The sequence below is a fragment of the Protopterus annectens genome, chromosome 1.part1 (genome assembly GCF_019279795.1).
Source record: "Protopterus annectens isolate FY-2018-M chromosome 1.part1, PAN1.0, whole genome shotgun sequence".
NCBI classification, from domain to species: domain Eukaryota; kingdom Metazoa; phylum Chordata; order Ceratodontiformes; family Protopteridae; genus Protopterus; species Protopterus annectens.
In genome coordinates this window covers 1,419,912,046-1,419,938,031 of record NC_056726.1, presented here as the reverse complement: position 1 = coordinate 1,419,938,031, position 25,986 = coordinate 1,419,912,046, and the positions used below count along the sequence as shown (strand labels likewise).

The 25,986-nt window shown below is 40.3% G+C and overlaps 1 protein-coding gene across 1 annotated transcript in view; it reads right to left on the bottom strand.

Annotated features, from left to right (window-relative positions):
- The window catches only part of LOC122810795 (ervatamin-C-like), a 577,987-nt gene that overhangs the window by 524,952 nt on the left and 27,049 nt on the right, over positions 1-25,986 (bottom strand). Inside the window, exon 2 of the mRNA XM_044082359.1 lies at positions 15,681-15,802. Coding sequence (XP_043938294.1) covers positions 15,681-15,774 — 94 coding nt within the window. The 5' untranslated portion in view covers positions 15,775-15,802. The remainder of the gene's footprint in view (positions 1-15,680; positions 15,803-25,986) is intronic.

Genomic DNA, 25,986 nt, shown 5'->3' with positions numbered 1-25,986 from the left:
AGATATTCTTTAAGATGCTTTTTGAATAGATGTGTGGAGGCAAGTGAAGACAGTTCAGCTGGAAGTTGATTCCAGCTTTTACCTACTGTGTTGGAAAAGAATGAGTCCCCTGCTTTGTTGTTTGATTTGACATTAGAAACTAGAGGTTTGCTAGCTGAGCGAAGTGTAGGGAGATTTTTGTAGGGGGTGATTAGATTAGTGAGGATTAGTGTATTATAGCGGTGATAGAGGATTTTTTGGGTTATCACAAGTTGCTGATAGAGTAACTTATTATGCAGTTCAAGCCATCCCAATTGTTTGAGGTTATGACAGTGGTGAGTTCTATAGCGGGAACAGGTAGCAAATCTAGCTATGTTGTTATAACAGGTGGAAAGTTTATTCATGTTATTTCTATATAGATTAGTATAAATAGCAGAAGCATAAAAGAGGGTAGAGGAAAGGGGGGTCTGTGCAAGAGTAATTCTGGCTGGAGGGGTAAGGAAGGGCTTGATTCTATAGAGAGCGCCTAATTTTTTTTGACAGTTTTTATTGTTGAATTAATGTGTTCATCGAAGCTCAGGGCATTGTCAATTGTAACTCCCAGTAAGCGGGTAGAGGTATCAGGGACTATATTAGTACCATTGCTAGAGGTTACTGTGAAGTTAGGGATAGACGACTTAGGAGTAGGAGCAAAGAGTAGTAGCTTTGTTTTTCTGGGGTTCAGAAGGAGGCAGTGTTGCATGAACCATTTTTCAACAGTGTTTAATACTGATTGGGTTTGGAGTTGGAGAGAGTGAATGGATTTGGCAGAACTAATTAATGTCGAGTCATCTGCATATTGGATGCAAGTGGCTTGTGGAATATTGGTATGTAGATTGTTAATAAATAATGAGAAGAGAAGAGGACCTAAAATAGAGCCTTGAGGTACAATCGATTGTCACTGGGAGGGAAGAAGAAAGGGTATTATTCCAAAGGACAGCCTGCTGTCTGTTTTCAAGATAGGATTTAAACCAAAGAAGTGATTGTGAGTCAAGTGATTGGGCTTTTAGGATTTCAGTGAGTAAGTTGTGATTCACCATATCGAAGGCCTTAGAGAGGTCTAAAAATAGGGCCGAAGAGAAAGTATTGTTGTTGTGATTTTCATTAATAGAGTTGGTGAAGGATAGTAGAGCAGTAGTAGTGCTGTGGAATGGTCTAAAGCCATGTTGGCAATTGGCAAGCAGATTATTGTGGATAAGGTGGTCAAGTAGCTGTCTATGTATGTGTTTCTCCATTATTTAGATGAGCCACCTTTGTGTAGGGGGATAATGTGGGAAACTTTCCATATGGATGGGATTTTGCTTTCAGAGATAGTTCTATTTATAAGGATGGAGATGGGGTAGGTAATGGCTTTAGCTGCTATTTGTAGGTATTCTGCTGGAAGGCAATCAGCAGACGGGGTGCAGGGTTTGAGTTTTTGAAGGAATTTAGAAATGAGGGATGTAGGAACAGGTTGTAAATTAAAAGTAGGAGTTGTAGGATTAGGGGTGTTAAGAGGCAATGTTGTGCTTGGTGGTATAGAATTTGCAAGGTTTAGAATGGCTTCAGTAAAATAGTTATTGAAAGCATCTGGAATCTGGTTGGAGTTATTTTGGAATCCAGAAGGATCCCTCATAAAATCATCCAAAGCTAGTTATGAAAACAAAATTGCCACTGATTCTAAAGACAACCACAAAGCATTCCATAGCTATGTCAAGAATCGCAATGGCAACACTCAGATCTGCTCTGAATTACAGCACAATGGCACTAAATGTACAGAACCAACTGATATTGCCAACATCCTGACAGATAGGTTCAGTGCTAACTTTACCCCCCTCTCACCTCCTAAGGGGCCCATCTCTATACCAGAAGAATGCAAAGTTCCTGTAATAATGGCTGCACAGGTAAAAACCACACTCTCCAAAGCCAAGAAGACAGCATCCATGGGATCTGACAACATCCCAGGCTGCATTCTACACGAAATACAGAATGAACTGGCACCGCACTCAAGTACCATGTTCAATCATAGCCTCACCTCAGGCTTTGTGCCCACTGAATGGTGCATAGTGACGGTTTTCTCAGTCCACAAAGAGGGAGCCACCACAGACCCCCGGGAACTACTGCCCCATTAGCCTGATGAGCCTGGTCTGCAAGGCCATGGAACGTATCATCATGGAACTTATAAACAAAGACATTGGTAATCTCTAAACTCAGGACCCCACCCAGTTTAGGTTTGTAAAAGGGAGATCATGTCCCCTAAACCTGATAGACTTCTTTGAAGCAGTCACCAAAGCCATAAATGAGGGTGCGGTGGTTCACACAGCCTATCTAGATCTCACCAAGGCTTTTGACACCATCCCCCACTCTGGAATTATAGATACACTAACTAAACTAGGTATAAATCCCTATGTCCCAAGATGGGCTGCCAACTGGCTCACTGACCCACACTGTGAATGGAGCAGACTCCAAATCTGACTTCAGACCAGTGACACATGGAGTACCACAGGGTTCAGTCCCCGGTCCTCTCTTGTTTGGTATCTACATTTCTGAAGTACAGGCTAACATAAAAGGTCTTTGGCTAATGAATTTTGCAGATGACTGCAAACTAGGAGCCATAATCAAAACTCTTAATGATGTGGACATCCTAAAAAAGGGCCTCACTGAGACAGATGCCTGGTGTCAAAGCCATGGCCTCAAGCTCAATGCCAAAAAGTGCATTGTCATCCCCTTTGGTAAAGACTCTGTACCCATGAATTCCCACATAGGCAGTAGTCTACTTAACACCAAAAGTATGATAAGATACCTTGGGACACAGATGGACAGTAGTCTCTCCTTTGATAATTACATTGTCACTGTAGTCAGGAAATCCTTCTACATGGCACACCTCATCACAAAAGGTTTCTCATCCCGAAAAAAATAGGTCATTGTTCCCCTCTACTCATTACTCATTAGACCCATTATAGAGTACAACATCCCTTTTGGTATGTACCTCACAAGACATCTACAGCAACTGGAAAGGCCGCAGAAATACCTTACAAATAGGATTACTGGCCTCAAACAGATGCCCTATGCAGACCATCTCAAAAAACTCCAGCTTTACTCTGTTTCATATCACCTACTCAGAGGTGATTTCTGCCTAACATACAAAGCTATGTCAAACCCAAAGCTGTTGGACATGCTCCACTTAAAGAAATCCCAATCACTCCGAGCTACACACTCTAAGGACCTAAACCTTGTCACCACAATAAACAGAACATGCTGGAGGGATAGATTCCTGTCCCAGAGACTTCCCATACTCTGGAACAAACTACCTATCTATATCAAACAAAGCTCCTCATTAGCACTCAAAGAAAAATCTTGATGATTGGATGGGAAATAGGAAAATCAGCCCGGGGATAACTTCTATGGCTCTGCTTGACAGGAGCACAGGAAAATAATTTTCTTGGGGGGGGGACGAAAGCCAGGGTACCTTTTGGCAAGGCTTATAAAGGGCTTAGGGCCAATAGCCTAGTACCTGCCTGTGAACCTGTCTGTTTAACCTTTCTATGCACTGTAATTAACTGGTCCGAAATGGAATATACAACTATTGTACTCTGGCTAAGCATAACAGTTGTGCCTAGGTCAACATGGCATCCCTTAACATACTTAGGGTATATATAATCTGTAAAACAAAAGATTAACTTACCTGGTACACAACCTTGGACTCTGGCCACACCTGATGGACCTATGAAAATGTGAGGGAGATGCATTGTCAGCAATACCAAATGTTGCATTGTTCAAGGTAATATGTGTGTATATCCACATGTACGGTAGCTAATGTGTTACTGCCTACATTGTTGGCATTCTGAGTATGTCTGCACAACTATGTGTTAAAACCAACCCCCCCCCCAATGCAGATAGACCTGACACCCATGTACTGGTATGCAGAGCCTGCCACAGTGACTGATACAGTATTACACTGATGAACACAGTAAGCTTAGAAAACAAATGGAATAAAAAACGCTCTCTTTATTAAAAAAACAAAGCTTTCAGGAATGCCCCTTCTTCAGTGTTTGGTTAATACATTTAAAATTAATCACATATATATATATATATATATATATATATATATATATATATATATATATATATATATATATATATATATATATATATATACAATAAATCACCACCACATGACACAGCCATCCTATAAGAGCACAATAAAGATACTTAAATTTCATTAAATTGATACATTGTCCTTAAAGGGCCACTATGCAAAATACACTTACAAAATATATACCACATCTATTATTTTCATTAAAAATGCATAGAAGAAGTTCATAAATAATACTTCATTCAATATACATTGGGTGTATGCAACAATCAATAAACATTAATAAAATTAATCATATTGCTTTTGTTTAAAATCTAGCATTGGTTTAATAGTTACCATGTTATTTAATCCTGGTGTTTTATCTGCTCCAAGCCTTATAATCCATTTATATTCAGATATATACAATCTATTATTTATATCACCAAGTCTTAAATTTTTATTTATTACTTCCAAAACTTTAAATCTAAAGTTGTGTGATATCCCTTGGGCTAGTGCATTAGAGGAAACATTTCTTCTAATTTTTGACTTGTGTTCAATAATACAATCTTTTAAAGTCCTCGAGCATTTTCCCACATAAAACCCTGAGCATTGTGTACAAGTAGCTAGGTAAACAACCATCATGCCTCTACAAGTTGCCTGATACTTTATTTCATACCTAAACTTGTTTATTGGATGCTCAAAAATTTTTTTAACACAAATATCAGAGCAGCAACTACAATCATGACATGGAGTTGTTCCCACGTTGTGTGTTATTTGCTGCAACAAGTTTACTTCAAAATCTTTGTAGCATAATCTTCTCTTTAGATTGTTCATATTTCTATATGCAAACCTGGGTACATATCCCAGTATTGCACATAGCTCAGGTTGAGCCATCAAAATCTGCCAACTTTTTCTAATTACTGCTTCAACGAATTTGGTCATAATATTATATGTGGTAACATAACTTAATACAACATGTGTGTTACTAACTTCCTCTTTTGTAAATGTACAGTTACTGAAATATGGACATGCATATGTACTTCTATATTTCAATATGTTATCTCTTATTTCCATAATATATTTCATATTATACCCATTGCTTTGAAATTCATCACATAGTATGCCCATTTGTTGCTCACATTTACGCTGATCAGTATTTAATCTACTAGTGCCCTCAGTCTATCACAGGTTATGTTCATAGCTCCTATGAACAATCCTGTGCACCACAACCAGTAGTTGTTCCTGAGTGACAGCCCCATGTCCACCCCCACTCCCAGGGAGTGACAGAACCCATCCCCTGAGGTGGTTCAACTGGAAGGTGGTATAGGGCCAGCAGAGGGTCACCATTGGCTTGGGTCCCAGATGCACTGGTACCTGGTGCCATAGCCAGCTGAGGTAGGGTAGGCAGATCAGCACTAACCAGCCTACCCTGTCGTGCTGTGGTGATAGAGGTATAGTAATGTGTATAGTTTAGTTATGAAAAATACAGTTTGTTAGTTGTAACTGCATGCCAGTACATTGGAAATAACCCCATTACATTGCAATGCATATTATGTGCAACACAACAATAAATAACAGAACAGTCAGCATATTAACAGCATGCCAGTAACAGTTATTGCATAAGGCCAGCAGAATAGGTAATTCAACAAGATATGTTGATATTCAACCATTGTAATACATAACAATAATAAAACACATGTCCCACAATAAAGCTTATAAAACAACATATGTTAATAGTAAACCATAACTAATGAATGACAATAATAAATATATGAAGATAAGGGGTGGAGAAGGAGAGAAATACAATCCATAATACCATCATGGGCTATATAACTGATACCAGTAATGCTATCTACTCTATAGGTCTGTCCTTTCTTTATGTGTAAAAGTGCCCTATAGCTGCTGTAGCATGTACATACCCCTCAACCTATCCGCATGGGACAATAAGGGCCAATCAGTAATACCTACAGGTACACAACTACAAAGAACACTTGCACATCAGGTGGACCTATATAACTGCCAAGGTGTACTGTGGGGTGATGTACTGTTTCTTTGCTATTGACATAATCATGTCAGAGATACATCTGTGACAGAGGGAGTCTGGAACAATAATCACACTCTGTGATAGCTTGACACTTGAGAGACATGTATGTGTACTGTACAGACAGTAAACAACTATCATGCCTTGCTTGGCTTGATAGATCCCATTAGCAGTGATGGCAGAGGACGTGCATCAGATTTATTATTTGACTGCAGCAACCTTTACAACACACTCCAGGCAAACAGCCATTCTAAGATTGCACATTTTATTTCTTTTCTTTTATTTTATTATTATTGAACCTATTTCCTTTATTTTATGCAGTGTTATCAAATTCCTGGTAATGATTTTAACAGTCTGAACATTCAATGATTTACACATAATATGAGCTATCTTCCCAATTTACCTGTAGTTCCTGTGGAGAAAATGATATCTGTTATTAATACGTGACTGATGCTATAATATTTTTATAGCATTACTCAGTTACAGTACGTGCCACGGAGCTCTGGGAGACACGGGGATAGAACCCAATAGCATTGACTGCAGGGGACATGTATGTCACATGTTTTAATTGACTGCAGCAACCTTCACAAGACACTGCATGCATACAGCCATAATAAGATTACACATTGTCTTACATTTTATTTTACTTGTATTGTACTTATTTCTTTTTATTTTATGCAGCATTATCACATTCCTGGTAATGAATTTCACAGTCTTTGACATCTGAGCACTCAATTATTTACACATAATATGGGCTACCTCACCCATTTACCAGTAGTTCCTGTTTAGAGAATCTGTCATCATAACACATCTGATTCAGTAATATTAAACAGTACATAGCACTAAATTTGAACCCTGGTCTGTGTATGGCAAAATAAACTTCATACACAGCATTTAACAGACTGAGCTATTGAGTCACTGCTGATTTCTGATTGACTGATATTTGCCTAGAGCTCAGCTGAAAACAAGATATGACCTGGTACTACTACTACTACTACTACTACTACTACTACAGTGGAATAGTACATTGCAGTGACAGTTGAACACACATGCATGAAATGCAGTCATGACAGAGATACTAGGTAACCTATACATTACAAAATAAAATGCAGGTGTACACAATATATTGTTAGTGGGGTAAAATATCAGCTTTAATTCCACAATTATTGCACAACAGTTTACTACAGATACCCTCATGCATTTTTACTGGTATAGTTTTGAGTTTTTCTTGCACAACATTTAGCATTGTGCAGCTGTAATTACACAGTTATTGCACTCCAATTTTTTGCAGGCAAATGGATAATGCTCTACTCTTTCTTTCTTCTTTGACTATAGATAGCATAATACATCTGGACTCACCACACTCACGATGCAACCTGGCCAGGTGTCTTGCATGCGCTTTGGTGTTGTGAGCTCTCAACTCTGCAGCTGCTGGAAGAGAAGCACACCGTTGTGCATTCCAGTTTAGCAGACATTCAAGATTAAATATTGGTGAAACACAGGTGAACATACTTACACACATGTGGGACATTGCCCGCCTGGAATTCTTGGACCCAGCCGACTTCCATATTTTCAGGTCATCATGATGGTGATGACACTGCTCACCTGTTTGAGGGATACCAGTTGCACTGGTGAGGTCCCTTGCCAGCCAGTCCTGGGCCTCCACTTTGCACTCTGAGTCCTGGTAACCTTCATGCATGAGCCGGTCTTCATGTTTTTTAACAAGGAGTCTGATCCTGACCGTGGACTTCTCAATGCCCCATTTCTGCACCCAAAAGTGCGAACCCTCTCCAACTCCTGCCATAGTATCCTTTAAAGATAGAACCCCAATGGAGTCTGGTGTATTCCCACCTACCGGGGTTAATATAGCCCATTTTCCTGCCCTTACATGCCATTGGGCAATTTTTAAAAATGTGGCATGTCACTTAACACCATGCAAACCAACTCAACTGAGCTGAGCAGTGCTTAAATTAGCAATACTTAGCAGATCTTAGCAGTGCGCAAACCAACTCAGCACAGCCAAGTGGTGCCAAGCACTGGCAAGCAGTGCCTAAACAGAGATTTTTTAAGCAGTGTTTATCATGGCTTAGCAAGGCTTAGAAGAGCTTAGCTGAGCACAGCAGATCATGATTTTAAAATAATTGGCATCATTTATATTTAGAAAATAATTGCTTAATTTCCTTTCAATTTATTCAAACCCCACACCTGCTGCACAAAAGGTTGTATATCTACCCACTTGGTTACATGGATATGTGGAATGCTGCTATACTTTTACATATACCTCTGATCTAATTTTAATCACTGCTGAGCACCATGGCATGCTGCACAAACCTGCTCATCTATGCTTAAACTTGACCTTTAAATATATAATAAAATGCATCAGGTTTCTATTTTTAGGATGTCTGGCACATGTCTATTGGTGCACTCCACACTGCACCATGTAAACTTAAAAAAAAATAACTAATAAAAGATATAATACATTGATATACTGCACTTGGACAGTGCAGGGATTGTGTTACTCATCTGCGGACACAGTTGGTAACACACTACCTACACTGATTCAATAACCATGATCCATAGCTCTCCCTCAGCAATACACCATAATTAATATGCATGGCGCGCTACTTAGGGGGAACCATGTACATGGTAACATCTGTGTAGGCTCTACACTATGCCTACATAGATTTTATTAAATCCTGAGAATTGTGTGACATCTTTGGATTTCATTGTTTATTGCTTGACTACTTACATTATTTCTGGTCATTTGTTCTTGTTTAACTGTACTTTTTTTACTTTAGGTTTGCTGTGTTACTTTAAATGTGTTTCTTCTTGGGGATTTAATGGAAAGTTCTTGTTCAAAGCCAGTGAGCAAACATTCATGTTGGACTCCTTGACTCTAAAAGTATTAAATCAAGCAGAAATTTGGGAGAAATTCTAAAGTAGCATTTTTATTTAAGGTAAGTCTAATAGAACATGGCTTAATCTGTGAGACCTGTCAGCTAAAGCTGTTTTGCTGTTGCATTTTTCCATACCATGCTCATCATGTCCCTGCTGTGTTCATAAACATGATGGCTCTTGATTTGCCAACTCCTCTCCTTATATAAATGTGGCTTTAGAAGCTCCTCCCAGTAATCATCAACTCATACAAGTCAGCGCTGTAAGATTATATTGGAAAGGTCCTTTCCTTAAAACGATGACATTTTAGTTATCCTTCCTTTCATATCTTGACATCCACTAGATGCACACTGCAATGCTTACACCATAATCCCCCCTTTTCCAACTTACTTTTAAAATTGGTGATATCTGGGATAAGACTAAACATCACTGGAGAGCCACAGAATGTCATAGGTTCATAGGTAGGTACTAGGCTATCGGCTCTAGGGCCCATACAAACCTAGCCAAAAAATATACCCTGGCTTTCGCCACCCAATAAAATTATTTTCCTGTGTGCCTTTACCTGAGACAGTCTGGAATTAGTGCTGCAGTTTTGATTCTTGTAAGAGAAGGAGCAGATGAACATATGTCTCTAGCCCTCCTGGAAACTATCATTAAGTAGAGAACTTGTGTCCCACTTCTTGGGATCCAGCTTGAGATTAATCCCACTGTTTGCATTGTGATGAGAGAATGAGTAGAGGGGCATTAATTCCTAGCCATATCTAACTGGGTGTTGCCTATAGAAATTTCCCATTTGAACAGGTTGCCATTTCTGTGAGAATCCTTCAGGTTAAATTTCAGATCATTATGCAGTCCTGTGCTCTATTGTGCTGAACTGCTGACCAAGATTCCCAGAACATCTACCAATAGAACTCTACAACATGCCTATTGATCCTGCAACATCTAGGGCAAAACTACTGGTTGATGGAGACCCTGCAGTCAGACTGTCTGGAGCTAGCTTGGGGTTAGTGCTGCTTTGCTCCTGGAGATAGAAGGACCAAACAGACACTAACTCCTAGCTGTATGCAGCTGCAGCAAGATCATCCAGTTATTCAACAGACAAACCACTGCTGAAATCAAGGCTTCATCTGTTTTATTCCTTGTGGTAATTCACCAGGTTAAGTTGCCAGTAACTTATATGACTACGTATTACTGCTTGTTGATATGAGCTCAGTCAGCTTTGTCTCTTCTGTTGTCAGCTTTCTTACATTAGGCACTCTAAAGCAGTATAGCAGCTGCTTCATGCTGACTGACAAGGGTTTTTCTCATGATGCACTGATACAACTTGTGAGAGGTGCAAACACTTAATCAATTTAGAGAATAGCCTCCAACACATAGCATACATCAGTAAGCAGCTTAAAACTCATCAGAACTGAACAAGTCTAGACCTTCTAATACTGAAGTAGAATGAACTCACTACCTAACCCTCCAAGACACTGTACCTCAGCCTCATGGTACCACACTCACAAATACATCATCATCTGTACCTTCACCCACAATTAAGAGGAGTCTGTCTGGCTCCAAGCCTACACCCACCTCCAGAGGTTGTCACCACATACGACAATGAAATGACAACAGGCAACTCCATAATCAGACACACATCTTCTATTCTACAGGCTGAGCAAAGAAACTGACACTGTTAGCAGTCTCCGTAGTGCTATGATTTGAGATGTGGACACAGCCCTTAGTTCCCTCCACTCATACATAACTAGGACTTCATAGCTTCTTACATTTGGATGAATAATCTTTGATGCTGAAGCCTAAGGGTGATACAGGAAGGCGCTTGTCTTGAACAGTATTTTGCCATCTGCATGAAAGATACCACAGTTCCAAATCAAAATAATTGACCTTAACAACTAGCTAACTGTAATGTATTTATTTATTTGCATTTGTTTACCAGGATGGTTCACTGGGCCAAAAGTGCCCATTTTCAGTGGAGAACCGGGAAGAAAAGCTCCACAGTGATTTATACAAAGAAATGCACATCTGGCAAATACAACAAGTAATGACATGCACTAAGTCATGAATAAAGTAATAAGGCAATGAGGCAATGCAGTTATACATAAGTTCATCTACTGATACTACATGCATACATAATTACAGCAATAGAGTAATAATCAGGAGATAAGGTAGGTTTAAGGAGGTAAGGTAGGATGGAAAAAGAAAAGGTGGAAGTAGTAGTGGGAGAAAGAGAAAGTCAAATTATGGAGTGTGAGGAACTAGCACATGAGCATAGCCACTGGGAGGACAGATGTTTTAAAGATTTTTTTTGAAGAGAGATGCATTGCTAGAGGATCTGAGTGACTGTGGGAGAGACTACCATAGTTTAGCAGTGCAGAAGGAGTGGATCATTTGACCGGCGGAGAGGTTAGGTTTGTTAATCTGCAGAAGCATTTGATTCTCACAGCAGAGAGGTCTATTAGGGTGGTAAAGTATAAATAGAGAAAAAAGGGCAGGGCAGCTGGCAGGATTGAATATTAGTTTGTGGGCAGCTGTTAGATGTATATATGTGAGATGATGAGGAAGTTCTAGCTAGTTTAGTATGCAGAGAGAGGCATAGTGGTAAAATGAATTTTGTCTGTTAGTGACAAACTGTGCAATTTTGTTATACCAATAACTGAGCTTGTATTTAAGACTGGCCTGTATGTTAGTAAAAAGAGGAGCGCCATAAAGAAGAGATGGGAGCAGAAAGGAGGAGGCAAGTGCTAGTTTTGAGGAGTAATTTTGAAGAATGTTTTGTGACGGTATAGCATGTCCAGTTTCTGGTGTGCTTTTTTAATGTTGTTGTGAATATGCATGTTGAAGGTTAGGTGTTCATCTATGGTGACACCTAGAAGATTAGTATGTGTGACAACCTCAATAACAGTGTTACCTTGGGAGAATATAGAGAAGGAGTCTTTGTTTATAGTAGAGGTCTTCTTGGGTGTGAATAACATAAGTTTGCATTTTTTAGGGTTTAGAGCAAGGTGGTTGTTAGTCATCCACATTTCAGTGGAGGTGAGATCTAATTGGGTAATTTTCAGGAGTTCAGGTAGAGAGTTGTTGCAAATGATGGTAGAGTCGTCTGCATACTGGATGACTATGCCTTGAGAAAAAGTAGAGTGGAAGTCATTGATGAAAATGCTGAATAACGCAGGCCCTAGGATGGCTCCTTGGGGAACACCAGTAGTGGTGTTGAGGAATGGAGAGACAAAGAGAGAGAGTATTGCCATTTAGTAGCTTGTTGCCTGTCTGTTAGGCAGATGGAAAGCTAGAGAAGGGTAGACGGAGACATTCCTAAATTGGAGAGTTTTCTAAGGAGCAGAGGGTGGGATATAGTATCAAAGGCTTTGGAAATGTTTAGAAATAGAGAGGAAACAAACTTCCCAGCATCTCAAGCTCGATTGACAAAGTCACAGAAGGATATTAGAGTGGTAGTGGTGCTATGTTCAGGTTTGAAACCATGCTGAGTTACTGATAGTAGGTTATTGTCATGTACAGTGGATATAAAAAGTGTACATGTCCCTGTTAAAATACCAGGCTTTTGTGATATAAAAAAATCAGACCACAATAAATCATTTAAAAACTTTTCCCACCTTTAATGTGAACTATAACCTGCATAATTCAATTGAAAAACAAACAAATCTGTTAGGGGAAAAATATAAAAAAATAAAAAACATACTATAAGCTGGTTGCATAAGTGTGCACACCATTAAACTAATACTTTGTTGAATCACCTTTTGCTTTAATTACAGGATTCAGTCTTCAATATAAGCAAGACCTCTTCATGAGATAGATTCCTCACCTAGGAGAATCCCTTATATATAGAACAATCTCTTCTTGCATGTAAAACAATGTAGTGCACTGCCCTCCTTCAAGTTCTACCTTGACAACTGGAATCAGCACCTGCAAATTTAATGCTGGAGTAAATAGCATGGCTACCATTAGTCAGGTTGGAAAATCCACCCACTACACTCTATGGGTTACATATCTAGGTCACCCAGGCTCACCTGCTCAGTAAATCTACATGATCTAGTAGTGCATGGAATGCTACGATTATGCTCTGACTTAGGGAAAAGGACAATTTTCTTTAAGTGCCTTTCAGATGTAAGAACTTTGTTTCTAACAAGGTTTTAAGTTCCTTTGCACAGTTAATCTCTAGCCACCACAGATCATCAGTAGAAACCTAAAATATTATTTAAAATCTGTAAAACACTGAGACTGCCACACTCCTTACAAGTTTAACGACAGTAGTTATGCTTTTCCTTTCAGATAATCCATGTAGCATACAGAAACTGCAGACGTTTTTAACTTGGTAGAACCATTAAAAAGCTTTGGTAAGGTATACTTAGATGCAAATTTCTTTTTATCTTTTTGTCCCTCCCTGTGCTGACCATCAAACCTTCCCCAGATAAGCTAAGCCAATTAATTTCACTGTATAATGGACATAACCAGTAATGTACAGGATTGACAGCCATACAGGGAATCTGTCATACAGGCAGCTGTGAGAGTTGCTTGTGCTCTTGCTGGCATCCTATTAACTAAAGGCATACTATTTATGTTCCTAATCCATCCTCTGGTGGTGACATGAGCATCTGATTTAGCAAAGGGGTTCCCTGTACCTCTAAACTCCAAGCATACAGACTCCTTTCCATGCCATTGGCTTGGGAAACCACAGCCCATGTCCTTCCTACATTACTTTTGTAGCTTCAAGCAAGCTTCTTTTCCCAAGGCATTAGAAAGGCAGCCAGGAGCCTCTACCAGTCATTGACTGCCAGTTCCATGCTGTTACTAGAGCTTGAGTCATTTTTGTTGTAGTCACAGCTTTATCCCTCTGTACTACAGCGCTGGCTACTATGATACAAATTTAATAAAAGGTTCAAAAGCTGGAAGGAACTTTGGAAACAGATGAAAAGCCGCCTGTATCACCTAAATGGGAAGGCTTGTCTTACATTTTTTTTTGTGTGCAAAAGAAACTCCAACATCACTACAGCTCATTGAAAAGGGTAAGAAAAACTACATCTGTTTCAAGCTTATCCACTTTGGTAAATGTGCATTGCAGTATTCAGCATATTACTAAGTCTTAGAGTATTCCTTGTAAGTCCGCCCAGATCTGAGTGTCGCTGTTCCATTTATATGCTGCTCACATGTGAGAACATGGCCAACCAAGTTTCATCCCATTCCCCTCTCTGGCCATGTGTTAATTTTGTAAAATGATGTCATATATTCATTTAACTCAGGGCTTGGCATACAGCTACACCTCTTGACAAATATAGCAAAGTAGAAAAAGTGAACAGTTATATAATTCATTAACAAAGTATAAATTGTATAGAATACACAACATAATAGTATACAAGTTCTGTAGCATATCCTTATGATTTAGAATTATAGTATTACTTTTGAAATCTAAATTATCTTTTCTAAATGTGATTTGGAATTATAAAAATTTTGCAAAAAAAAAAAAAGTCACCACACTGTAACAAAGGCCTGCGGGATAGTTATAACCCTGTCAAAATGCTAATTAAAAAAAAACACTAGGAATCTTTATTTTTTTTTTTCAACACAGGAAAGAGTATATACTCAGTGAACATTTTTAATGCATGATCCTTATCTATAAATCCTAATCCTACAGTGAAAACTTACACACTGAGATATGTTGTACTTAAATCAGCCATCCTTCTCAATGACAGCAGTTATGAATTACCCTCTGAGTGAGAACGCTACATTCTGAAACCTGGCATCTCTACATGATTTAACATGCAACCACATGTAGAGACATCAGAACTGTCTTGTTAAAGCCACTGAAGATAATCTATGCAAAAATACTGTACTGTGAAAGGAACAAAGATATATGTTTAATACAGCAACAAATACAAGTTATATCATGTTCACCACAGACCATGTAGTTGTCAGAATATTTTTTGGCACTTTTTGAGAGAGGCGAGCAGGCCATACACTCTCACTCATTCTCCTCCCTGCATGACTCCTTCAGTGCTAATTAATAAAAAAAAAATGTTCTAGCCCTCTGCAGCATGAAGCCAGGCCAGTTGCATGAAAGTATCTGAAAGCAGTACAAACATTACCTTATATCACATAACATTTATCTTGCTGTAAAACTACTGATATAAGGTAATCCGGAGTACCATGTACGGTTATTTCTAGAATCAGCATGCAAATACTAAGGAGGATAAAGGATATCCGCAAAGAGCAACTAAAGCAGACTAGAAAGAATTCAGAAAACAATGTTATTCAGGGAGACAATGGAACCTCAGCATATTTATGTTCTAAAGTGCATTATCCAAAAGCTGAGTATATGATAAAAAATAAAGAAAAGAAAAGAAAATAAAGAAGCCCTGGTCTTTTGACTGACAAAAGAAACAAAGACATTTACTCTGGAACTGCAAGATAATTTATAATTGGAACATTCTATGTACCAATCTGTGAGATACCACTTGATAAGACTGAGACAAACATTTGCTGATTTCAAACCTGAAACTACAGAAATATTAGTCAGCAGGGAGAGGAAAGAAGATGTCTGCACAAACCAGTAATTATAAGCAATGTTGCTGAAACAAAATTGTTGGTGGCAAATGTAGATTTATTTTTTTTAATTAGCCACTTCCAGTGTTCTTCATCATCCAGACTAAAACTCACCATAGCGGGATTTCCACAGTTTCCATTTGAAATCAAGAACACTTCCAGGTACGGTGGTGGTCACCAAAAGTATAAGAAGATACATCAATTTCATATTTGTGCTTGACAGTTTAACAGCTGCCCTGAGAAGACAACAGATAAAATTATTAAATGCATGTTCAGCTAAATATCAGCTAAAGAATTCAGTTATCATTGCTTGTAGGGAATTATGAATTTCATAATAATGACTTCGCTAGTTATTTGTTATGAATGATAATCAGTAAAAAAAAAATAAAATATATTTTAAAGTTTCTTACTGCTTCTAAATTCTGCTGCTGTATCTGCTTCACAAAACTCATTTTCTTTAGTTCTTATGATAAGCTGGGTTGCGACCTTCCTTCGTGGCTAAAACCGGAGTAAAGCCACACTCCTCGTGTCACCAGTAACCCCACCCACCCCAACCTCTCTCCCACTCACATTCCACCCATTTTGTGACATCCCAATGACATCACTCGGTGGGGAATGCCCTCTTTTTTCATTCCTGCTGCCTGCTTTCGGCTGATTTACTATGCTATTCTGTAAAAAAAGCATAGTAAATCAGCCGATTTACAAACTCTGATAGCCTGGTTCCTTTTTGAAAATGGACCTACGTCCAGTCGGACACTCCCGGTCAACAAATTTAAATAAATAAATAAATAAATAAACAAACAAAATACCGGAGTTTGTACAGTGTTTTCCGGGACACCGAGAATCAGTTTTATTTCCAGATAGTCCAGAAAAAAAACGGAGGGGTGGCAAAATAAAAGCGATTTATTTATTTTCTTGCCATATGGAATCCACTTGACAAATGTGGTAGCTACATCTTAAGTACTTACATTTTGTATCAAACAAAATGGTTATATTTAGCATCACAGAGTAGTCATTGTGTTACCTGTACTTCACAAAAATTGGATGGTGTTAAATAATGTAATTAACGCATTTTTTGCACAGATCTGCAATGATGGTGAATGTTATTTTCAGTTCCTCAGAAGTGCAGTATCTTACCTTTATCACATCTGCTCATATTAACTTTGCAGACACCCTTTTACCTGCAAATACTTCATCAGCATCCATGAGCACCAAGCTTTCACATATCTGCTGCCTTTGACTGGTAGTAGATGACAAATGGGATTCAGAAATAAATATGGGCAGGTGCGCTTGCCTCTCCAAAACATGCAGTATCAAACAGACTATGAAATATGAAGGCAGCAATCCAGACTTGTGAGCAGTACTCATCAAAACATTCATAAATCTATTTAATTGAAAAACAAATTAACTCAACTATAATTTAGGATTTTTGTTATATGTATCACATCAGCCAGCATCCCTTGGTTCATCTTAAAAATCCATTATCTAGTGAGAATAAAATGCCTAGCCAGCTCTGTTGGCATACAGGGATAAAACCTCAACTACAACCTAAGCAGCCTGGGTTTGATTAGTGTCTCAGGCAGTGTCTGGAACTGAGTGGGGAGGGGCAGAAATGGATGTACTAAACCAATTCACCTCTTTTAGGGGGATGGAGTGGATGTATGTCCAAAGAACAAAGAAGTACATTGATTTCCCCAGTTGAACAAGACAAAATGTTCATGATATGCTTGCTGCAAGAGGTTGAGTTGTTTGTGGGTTTGCATTATCTGTGGAAGTGACAGTCATACACTATGTCCACTGCACATCCTTCTAGAAAAATGCCTGGGCACAAACAGAAATGTATGTCCTAAATAGAAAACTCTGGTCCTAGAGCAGATGATGGTGCAATTGGTTTCATCCCTTAACCCAAGCATAACAAATGGGCCATAGGGGTGTTACCCAGGGGGGATCAAATGGAATGATTAATCAGCCAGGCTCAATAGTGAGCAGTAAAGCAAAGAAAAAAAAAATTATGTAATGTATTCAAAACACAGTGCTATCACAGAAAGAAGGTCCAGAATTTACTTCACAGCCCTTATATTTGGGCAAGAGTTCATACATTCAAAGGTGTGTATACTAGGTTTATGTCCACTGGGACATTTTTAAGCCTAGCTATGCATCCCAAATCTGGCAAAGTCTGGTACCATTAGTAGTGTAACCCGGGACTGGGAGATGAAACATTTTCAAACAGGAGCCTATGAAATGGACCATTTACAGGCTGCCTGTATCCATTAGCGACACAGGGGCCAAACCAGTGATGAATTTCTGGTTTCCCATCCAGTTGTTCAAGTTACACTTGACTTGGGTTTGTGAGGAACTCTGCTGCACATGGAAGAAATTCATTGTTCTAGGGAAGGGGTAGACTCTGGGATATATACGTGTGTCCACATGAAGTTGTATTTATACCACAGCCAAGGTTTAAGTTGTTAGAACAGGTAATTTTGGTACTGTTTCTTTTGTGGATAGCAGGAGATCCATCAGACTAAAGTCAATATGACAATGTCAGGCCTCAGTGGATACTGGAGCTCTGTAGAGAGGATAGACATATTGTACAGCCACTGCTTAACCTGTATGGCCCACAAACTGGAACTGGAGAATTATAGACTTCTCCTTTCAGTGTATATCAAGGTGCATACAACTATTGCTGTTCTAGCTAGAGAGATATTCCAGACACAAGCTGGAAAATCACAGGGTATATCAGAGATCTCAGACTATAGAATTGCATTCTTCAGTTAATTGCTACTACATGAGGACAGCACATCTGTTTCCCCAAGATGGCAGGGGAGAAAACCATCTCCATATGTGGCCTTTATGTTGCTGAATACCTCCTGCATACATCCCAGACGTGCAGGGGGATAGAGAGTATTCCTATGTGAATATAAAGGCCCCACTCAGTATCCAAAGACAGCACTGCATCTACAGTAAGGGTTACTATTTCATCTATTTCCAAGTAGTGTATAATGCAAAAGAGCTAACACTGTGTCTTCATAGTATACAGGCAGTGCTGATGATTTCCACATATGGCATACAAATCATATGTATTATTGTTTCCTACATGGTGACATCCCTCAGAGCCACCTAACTGGTAATTGTAAGCATACTTATCAATCCATATCTAACCACTCTATGTCTCTATCTCCCCCTACCCACCTCCAATATTCCACTGCTGTATTGCAGGTGATATAGGATACTCACTTGATCACTGGTTGATGATCTGCACAAAACCAGAAAAGCATATCTTAACATCAATATAACACCACCCATGCTCAGGCCAGGAATATAATAGAGCACATGCACAGCTTGCCGCATTCCCCATTCCACTGCCTAGACATGCCTGGCGATGCACTCTAGTATGACCCTGCCACAGCCTATCAGCTGCTTGCAGCATGCTGCATGCATCATGCTTCACACTACAATGCTCAGGAAGAAGGCAGCACATCCATCATTACCAGGTCCTGCCACACCAACAAAAGTGAGTCTGTTGCAGCCAGCACCATATCATCCCCCAATAAGAACACCAATGGTGATAGTCAGCATCGAATGGCTGCAGCACACCAACCTGTATATTATCACAGATTCATAGGTAAGTACAAGACTAGATGCCTTTGCAGATCATTTTAAGCTTAGACAGTTTCTCTTTTTGTCTTGTAATAACCTATCCCATTTGGTTATAGATTGGCCTTACCCATCCAATGGTCAGCAATTATATATTACCCCTAATGTGAATAACCGGGATCATATCATAGATAATTTTGGGGGACTGATGCATGGGATAAATTATTTTGGAGATGCCTTTGTCCATTAGTAGTACAGGGGACAGTTTTGGTGTAAGTATTCTGTTTTCCACACATTGATCTAAGTTGCACTTGAATATGATCAGCAATGAACTTTGTTTTGTGTTGATGGGAAGTCTTTTGTACAGCAGTGGTATCCTGTGTGAGATAAACCTTTCACTCCAAATCACTCTGTTGATGTTGCAGAAAAAGGGTTAGACCCCTAGACCAAGTAATACTGATGCCATTTAAATTGCTGATGTGCAGTAAATCCATCAGCAATGGGTTAGAGGATGGCTTGTATGCCAGACACAGGTCAACTCTTAGCAGTCTGTCAAATATCATGACTTTGAATCAGTCCATGTAGGGCATGTTATTTAGAACTCTATTATCCCTAAGAAGTACACGCTGACAGTGGAAACACAATGCATGCTGTGATAAACTGAGAGGCTGCCAGCCCAGTCAGATAGAATTTTGTAAATAACTCTATGTCATTGTAAATATTAATATGATCCACAGGCTTGTTTCACAAATGTAAAGAAAACTGTGTTGTGTGCTGAGATTCAAAAATGTAACCACAGTGCACTCTGCTGGAAAAAAGATGATAAGTAAAGAATTTTACAACTGTATGTTATCTCCAGCTTGGAGACAGGATGTCTGGGCTAGGAAATTCTTTCTATTGTCTTAAGACAGAGATAATTACTAAGTTTCACATGTAAAGTGTATTTTATTGCTGTGGTTTCCTGACAGGTGCAAGATCAAAAATAAATGTTACATTTTAAGTTCTGTGAGCCTGGGAAACTTAAGCAGAAGTGTCAAGAATTATGTAATCTGAAATGACTCAGCAGTAATGTGTATTATCAATTTAAGGGCTATCTGAGAAATAAGGCATGGCATTTTAGATTTGTCTCTGAATCTGAACACATCAGCTTACCAGCACTTGCTTTGCTCTGTAAGTGGGAACTTAGATCTTAGTATTTCTCTTAGAGATAGATAGAAATAGCAAGATTAGTCTAGCTGTTTTCTATATTAATGTCAGACTATCCTACAATGTTGTTTTAAAGTATTTTCTATAATTTCTGAACTCTCCTTTGTCATTGTATTGAGTATTAAGTATTGTCTTGTGTTTTTATTATTTATTATTACATATATTTAAACATTTTAACTGTGGCTGTTTTGTGTAGAGATAATTTAAGCTCTCAGAGTACTTGAATGTATTTGGTGATACTGTAATAGGCCACTCCTAAATAGCCATCAAATCTCAGTCACACTTACCAATTGGATGACAGTAACATTACACAGTAGAATTGGGCACCCTTTGGTAATGGCCTTTATAGTTGCTGATGAGAGTAGTTGATGGCAGGTGGTAGTAGAGTATAGTCTGGGCAGAAGGGTGAATAGCTGGAGAATCTGTACCAGCCTTCCCCAGGAGTGTCTGTGTGTTTGTATATAAATCAAATCTCTAAGTGTGTGTGTGTGTCAGCTACTTGAGCAGGGACATGGAGCACTGGTCAGACAGAGAGAGTACTGGAGGTTTTGGCTTAACTACTTGGCTGAGATCTGAACCCTATAGCTATGCCAGTGGGGAGTCTTATTGGGGATGTGAAGAGAAAGTGAGAAACCAGCCCCAGACTGACTGTCATCTCTGTGTGCCCTTAAGGGAAACTGTACTTTACTGTGTGTGTACTTGTTATCCTCCCAATGTGAATGCCCCGCACTGGTGCTAGTGGTGAGGATTGAGGCTCCTTCATTACTGGGCCAGTGCATGGGCATCACATATTAATTGTTTGGCAGTGGTGGGATATCCACATCAAATATTGTTTGATAGTGGTGAGTTAGCCATATCACATATTAAATGGCGTGTAGTGGTGTGGATAGTAAATTCCTGTATCTTGTGTACAGTGATCACTGAAGGTATTTTTGTACTCTAAATCAGCCATGCGGTGAACATTCAAAGTTCAGATCACAATTGTTTTGTTTCTTTTGTTGGCTTGCTTGGTTGGGAAGAGCAGGCAAGCATGTCAGCAGAGGAGTATAGCAGACTGACGGGGAGCCAGTTGGCTGGGATGTGCCAGGCTAAAGGACTGGTGCATGGAAACCTGACTAAGGCAGACATGACTGCAGCTTTGGTCAAAGCTGCATCCAAGAATACCAACCAGAAAGATGATCAGACTGGTCCTGGAGATGTGCAACACTCAGAGAATGGGCAGTTCAACCTTTCTACAGAGGACTTAAAAATCTGTCTTCAGCTAAACAGACTTGAGTTGGAGGCCAAGCATTTGGAAATAGAAGCAGCAGAGAGACTGAGGCATCTAAAGACTGAGGAAAATGAGAAATTGCTATGCCTGAAAGCTGAGGAGAAGGAGAGGCAGAGGCATCATGAAAAAGAGATACTAACTTTTCACCAGAGTCATGGAGGTAATGGGGAAGGGAGCAACCAGAACCCAGAAGTAAGAAAGGTCAATAAATTTCTTCCACAGTTTACAGAGGGGGATAATTTTGATAGTTTCATTCATATGTTTGAGAAGGTATGTAAACAGTATAATGTTGACTAAGGGCTCTGGGTACAGTTCCTGACCCCGTTACTTCATGGAAAAGCTGTAATTATTTTGTCCAAACTGTCTGACAATAATTTCTTAAATTATAATGCTGTAAAGAATTGTTTGCTAGAATTTTTTAAGCTAACACCTGAAGCTTATAGGAAAATGTTATGTGAGCATAGACACAAGGCAGATGAAAGTGTGTGGGAATATGTTGCTGAACTAAGCACTTATTTTCATAGGTGTGTGAGTGGATATCAGGTCACCACTTTTGAAGGGCTGGCAGAACTTTTGGCGAGGGAACAAGCCCTTAGAACTTTGCCTGAGGACATGAGGATCTGGTTAGCTGATAGACAATACTCTGTTGCAGTTGAGTTGGAGAAGAAGGGAGAGCTGGCATAATGGTTAAGTTGTTTACCTGGCAGATGCACGGTGCAGGGTTTGATTCTCACATGGGGTAATTAGCTAGGCTTAAAATGGCCCACAAGGGCAGTTAGCCTAGTACTAACCTATGAACCTATGTAACTAGCAAGCAGGGCATCCCTGCACAGGAAAGGGACACCCAGTGCTGCTCCTGGGTCTAAGGGAACCCATGGTGGGCAGCCCAGACTGCCCCAACAGAATCTGCCAGTAGCAGGGGAAGCCACTAGTCCAGGTACACATTCAGGACCTAGGGTTAAATGTTTTGAATGCAACCAGTGGGGCCATGTGGCATATAGATGTCCATGGAGGCAAGGTGGGGAACAAAAGATGAGGAAACCAATAAGTGAGAAAGATAAAATGTCAATAGTAGGTTTCTTGAGACAACAGAGGTACCAAACTACCATCCTGCAGCTGTCCTGATAGGGAAGGATTAGACAGACTGCACACTTGCAGCCAGGACTGGTGAGGTGTTTAATTCAGGGAAGGAGCTACCCTGTAGCAGTAAGACTGAAGGTGAGCCACAGTTGCTTGTGAGTACTGATGTTCCCCTGGGACAGAGTGCCTGCAAAGGTAGAGGTGAGTTTAGTACCCAGGCTGACAGTGAGGCACCACTATCAGAGGATACCAGACTACCTTTGGAAGGGGAACTGGGAAGAGTTATAGAGAGACAGTTGAGAAGGCTCAGCTCTCAGACCCAACATTACAAGGCTTGAGGCAGGTAGCTAGTGATGCACCTGATTCTCATGGGAATGGGGAATCTGTATACTGGGACAAAGGTTACTGTATAGAGAGAGGACCCCCGAGGGATGGCTAAAGGGTGAAAGAATACAGCAGTTGGTAGTGCCTGGAGCCTACTGTCTGGCACTTCTAGCCATAGCCCATGATATTCCCTTTGCAAATCATATGGGCATAAAATGTACAAAGAGATGTATTATGAAGAACTCTTATTGGCCTGAGATTTCTAGAGATGTAATAAGGTACTGCATGATCTGTGAGCAGTGCCAAAAGCTAGGCAAGGCAGGAGACTAGGTAAAAGCTCCTTTTATGCCTTTGCCTGTGATTGAGTAGCCATTTCAGAGGGTAGCTATTGATATTGTGGGGCCTCTGAGTATCCCAAGTTCCACAGGGAAAAGGTATATCCTAGTAGTAGTAGATTATGCTACCAGATAGCCTGAGGCAGTGGCTTTGTCCTCCAATGAGGCAGAAAAGGTGGCAAATGCTTTATTAGAAATTTTCAGCAGGGTAGCTTTCCCAAAAGAAATGCTGACTGACAGAGGTGCCAATTTCAGGTCAGACCTGCTGGCTTGTCTGTGGAAGTACTGTGGGGAAGCACCTAAAGACCACCCCCTACTATCCCGAGACTAATGGTCTTGTTGAGTGGTTAAACTCTACACTCAAGTCCATGTAACAGGAATTTTCAGATCAATTTAAGAGGGAGTGGGACAAATATTTGTCCCATCTGTTGTTTGGTTACAGAGAGGCTCCCCAGGAATCCACAGGTTTTTCAACTTTTGAGTTCTTGTAAGGGCATAGGGTGAGGGACCTCTGGATTTAATTTGTAATGAGTGGGAAGTTTGGTGTGAATCTCACAAGGAGTCTGTTGTGGCATATGTCCTAAACCTCAGGACAAGGCTCAGGGAACTCATGGGCTTGGCCCAAGAGAACCTAGCAGAAGCCCAACAGCAGAAAAAGGTCTGGTATGACAGGAATGCTTGAGCTAGAGAGTATGCTGTAGGGCAGCATGTAATAGTTCTCATTCATGTCAGTCATGGCAAGCTGCAAGCATCCTGGGAGGGACCCTACAAGGTGGTATGAAAAGTCAGTAATGTTACTACATGATAGAACTCCTAGGCAGGAGGCAGGGGCACAAATGACACTATGTTAACATGATGAAACCTTACCATGATAGGGAGGCCCTTGTGCTGAGTATTTGCAGTGGATTGCAGGAGGAGTCTGAGGGAGATCTGGTGACTAATCTCCTCAGTGAGGCCCGGACTGACACCTCAGCGGAAGGTGTAACAATGTCCCAGCAGCTATCCCCTACCCAGGTTCAAGAAATCCAAGCAGTGTTACAGGAGTTTGGGGACATGTTCACTGGGAAACCCGGGTGCACCCACCTTGTGCAGCACCAGGTGGATACAGGACTCCAAAGGCCTATTAGACAGGCCCCTTATAGGGTGCTTGAGAGGGCCAAACAGACTCTGAGAAAGGAGATACAGGAAATGTTGGAATTAGGGGTAATTCAAGAGTCCAACATTCCCTAGGCCTTCCCGGTGGTGCTGGTGCCAAAGAAGCATGGCAGCACCAGGTTCTGTGTGGACTACAGGAAATTAAATAGTCACACAGAGTCAGATGCTTACCCTATGCCTAGGATGGATGAAGCCCTAGAGCAGCTGGGTGGGGCTAAGTATCTTACCACCACTGATCTTACCAAGGCTTACTGGAAGGTGCCCTTGACTCCCAGTGCTAGAGAGAGGTTAGCCTTTTTTATTCCTTTTGGCTTGTATGAGTTCACAAAGATGCCCTTTGGGATGAAAAATGCCTCAGTGACTTTCCAGAGGCTGGTAGATCATATCTTAGCAGGAGCAGGAGATTTTTTCCCTTGCTTACCTAGATGACATTTCCATCTACAGCCATTCCTGGCAAGAGCACCTTCAGCATGTCAGGGAGATGATGGGCAGAGACTATAGAGGGCAGGGTTCACCATTAAGCACAGCAAATGTCAGGTGGGTATGGCAAAGGTCTCCTAACTGGGACATAGAATGGGGAGTGGTAAGATCAGGCCAGAACCTGCCAAAGTGGAAGCTATTCAGGCATGGTCTGCACCTGTTACCATAAAGCAGGTGAGGGCATTCTTAGGGACAGCAGGGTACTACAGGAAGTTTGTCCCCAGTTATAGTACCATAGCTGCTCCTCTCACAGACCTGACAAGGAAAAACAGGCCAGATAAGGTAGTGTGGATCCCAGCATGTGAGCAGGCATGCCAGAAGCTTAAAGAAGCTTTGGGAGGACCCCCTGTGTTAGCCAGTCCAGATTACAGCAAAAAAATTGTTGGGCAGGTGGATGTTTTGAACCATGGGGTGGGCTGTACTTAGCCATATTTCTTCAGAGGGAAGAGCACCCAATGGTTTATCTCAGTCATAGGCTCCAGCCCAGGAAGGAATGCTATGCAGCTGTAGAAAAGGAATGTCTAGCCATAGTGTGGGCACAGCAGAAACTTCAGCCTTATCTGTATGGAAGGAAATTCACTGTAGTTACAGATCATAATCCCCTAACATGGTTACATTGAGCCAGCCAGCAAAATGCCAAGTTGCTAAAATAGAGCCTAGGGTTGGAAGCATATGATATGTCAGTGCAGCACCACAGTGGGGTTAGCAATGCCATCGCAGATGGGCTCTCAAGACAGGGAATGGGGTAAGGTATAACCAGATAGACCAAACCCTCTCAAGCAACATTTCTCAAGTGACAGTTGAAAAACTAGCTTGAGTTCTCTGGGGGGAAGAAATGTGATAAAATAAGAGGCTGCCAGCCCAGCCAGATAGAATTTTGTAAATAATTCTATGTCATTGCAAATATTAATATCATCCACAAGCTTGTTTCACAAATGTAAAGAAAACTGTGTTATGTGTTGAGCTTCAAAAATGT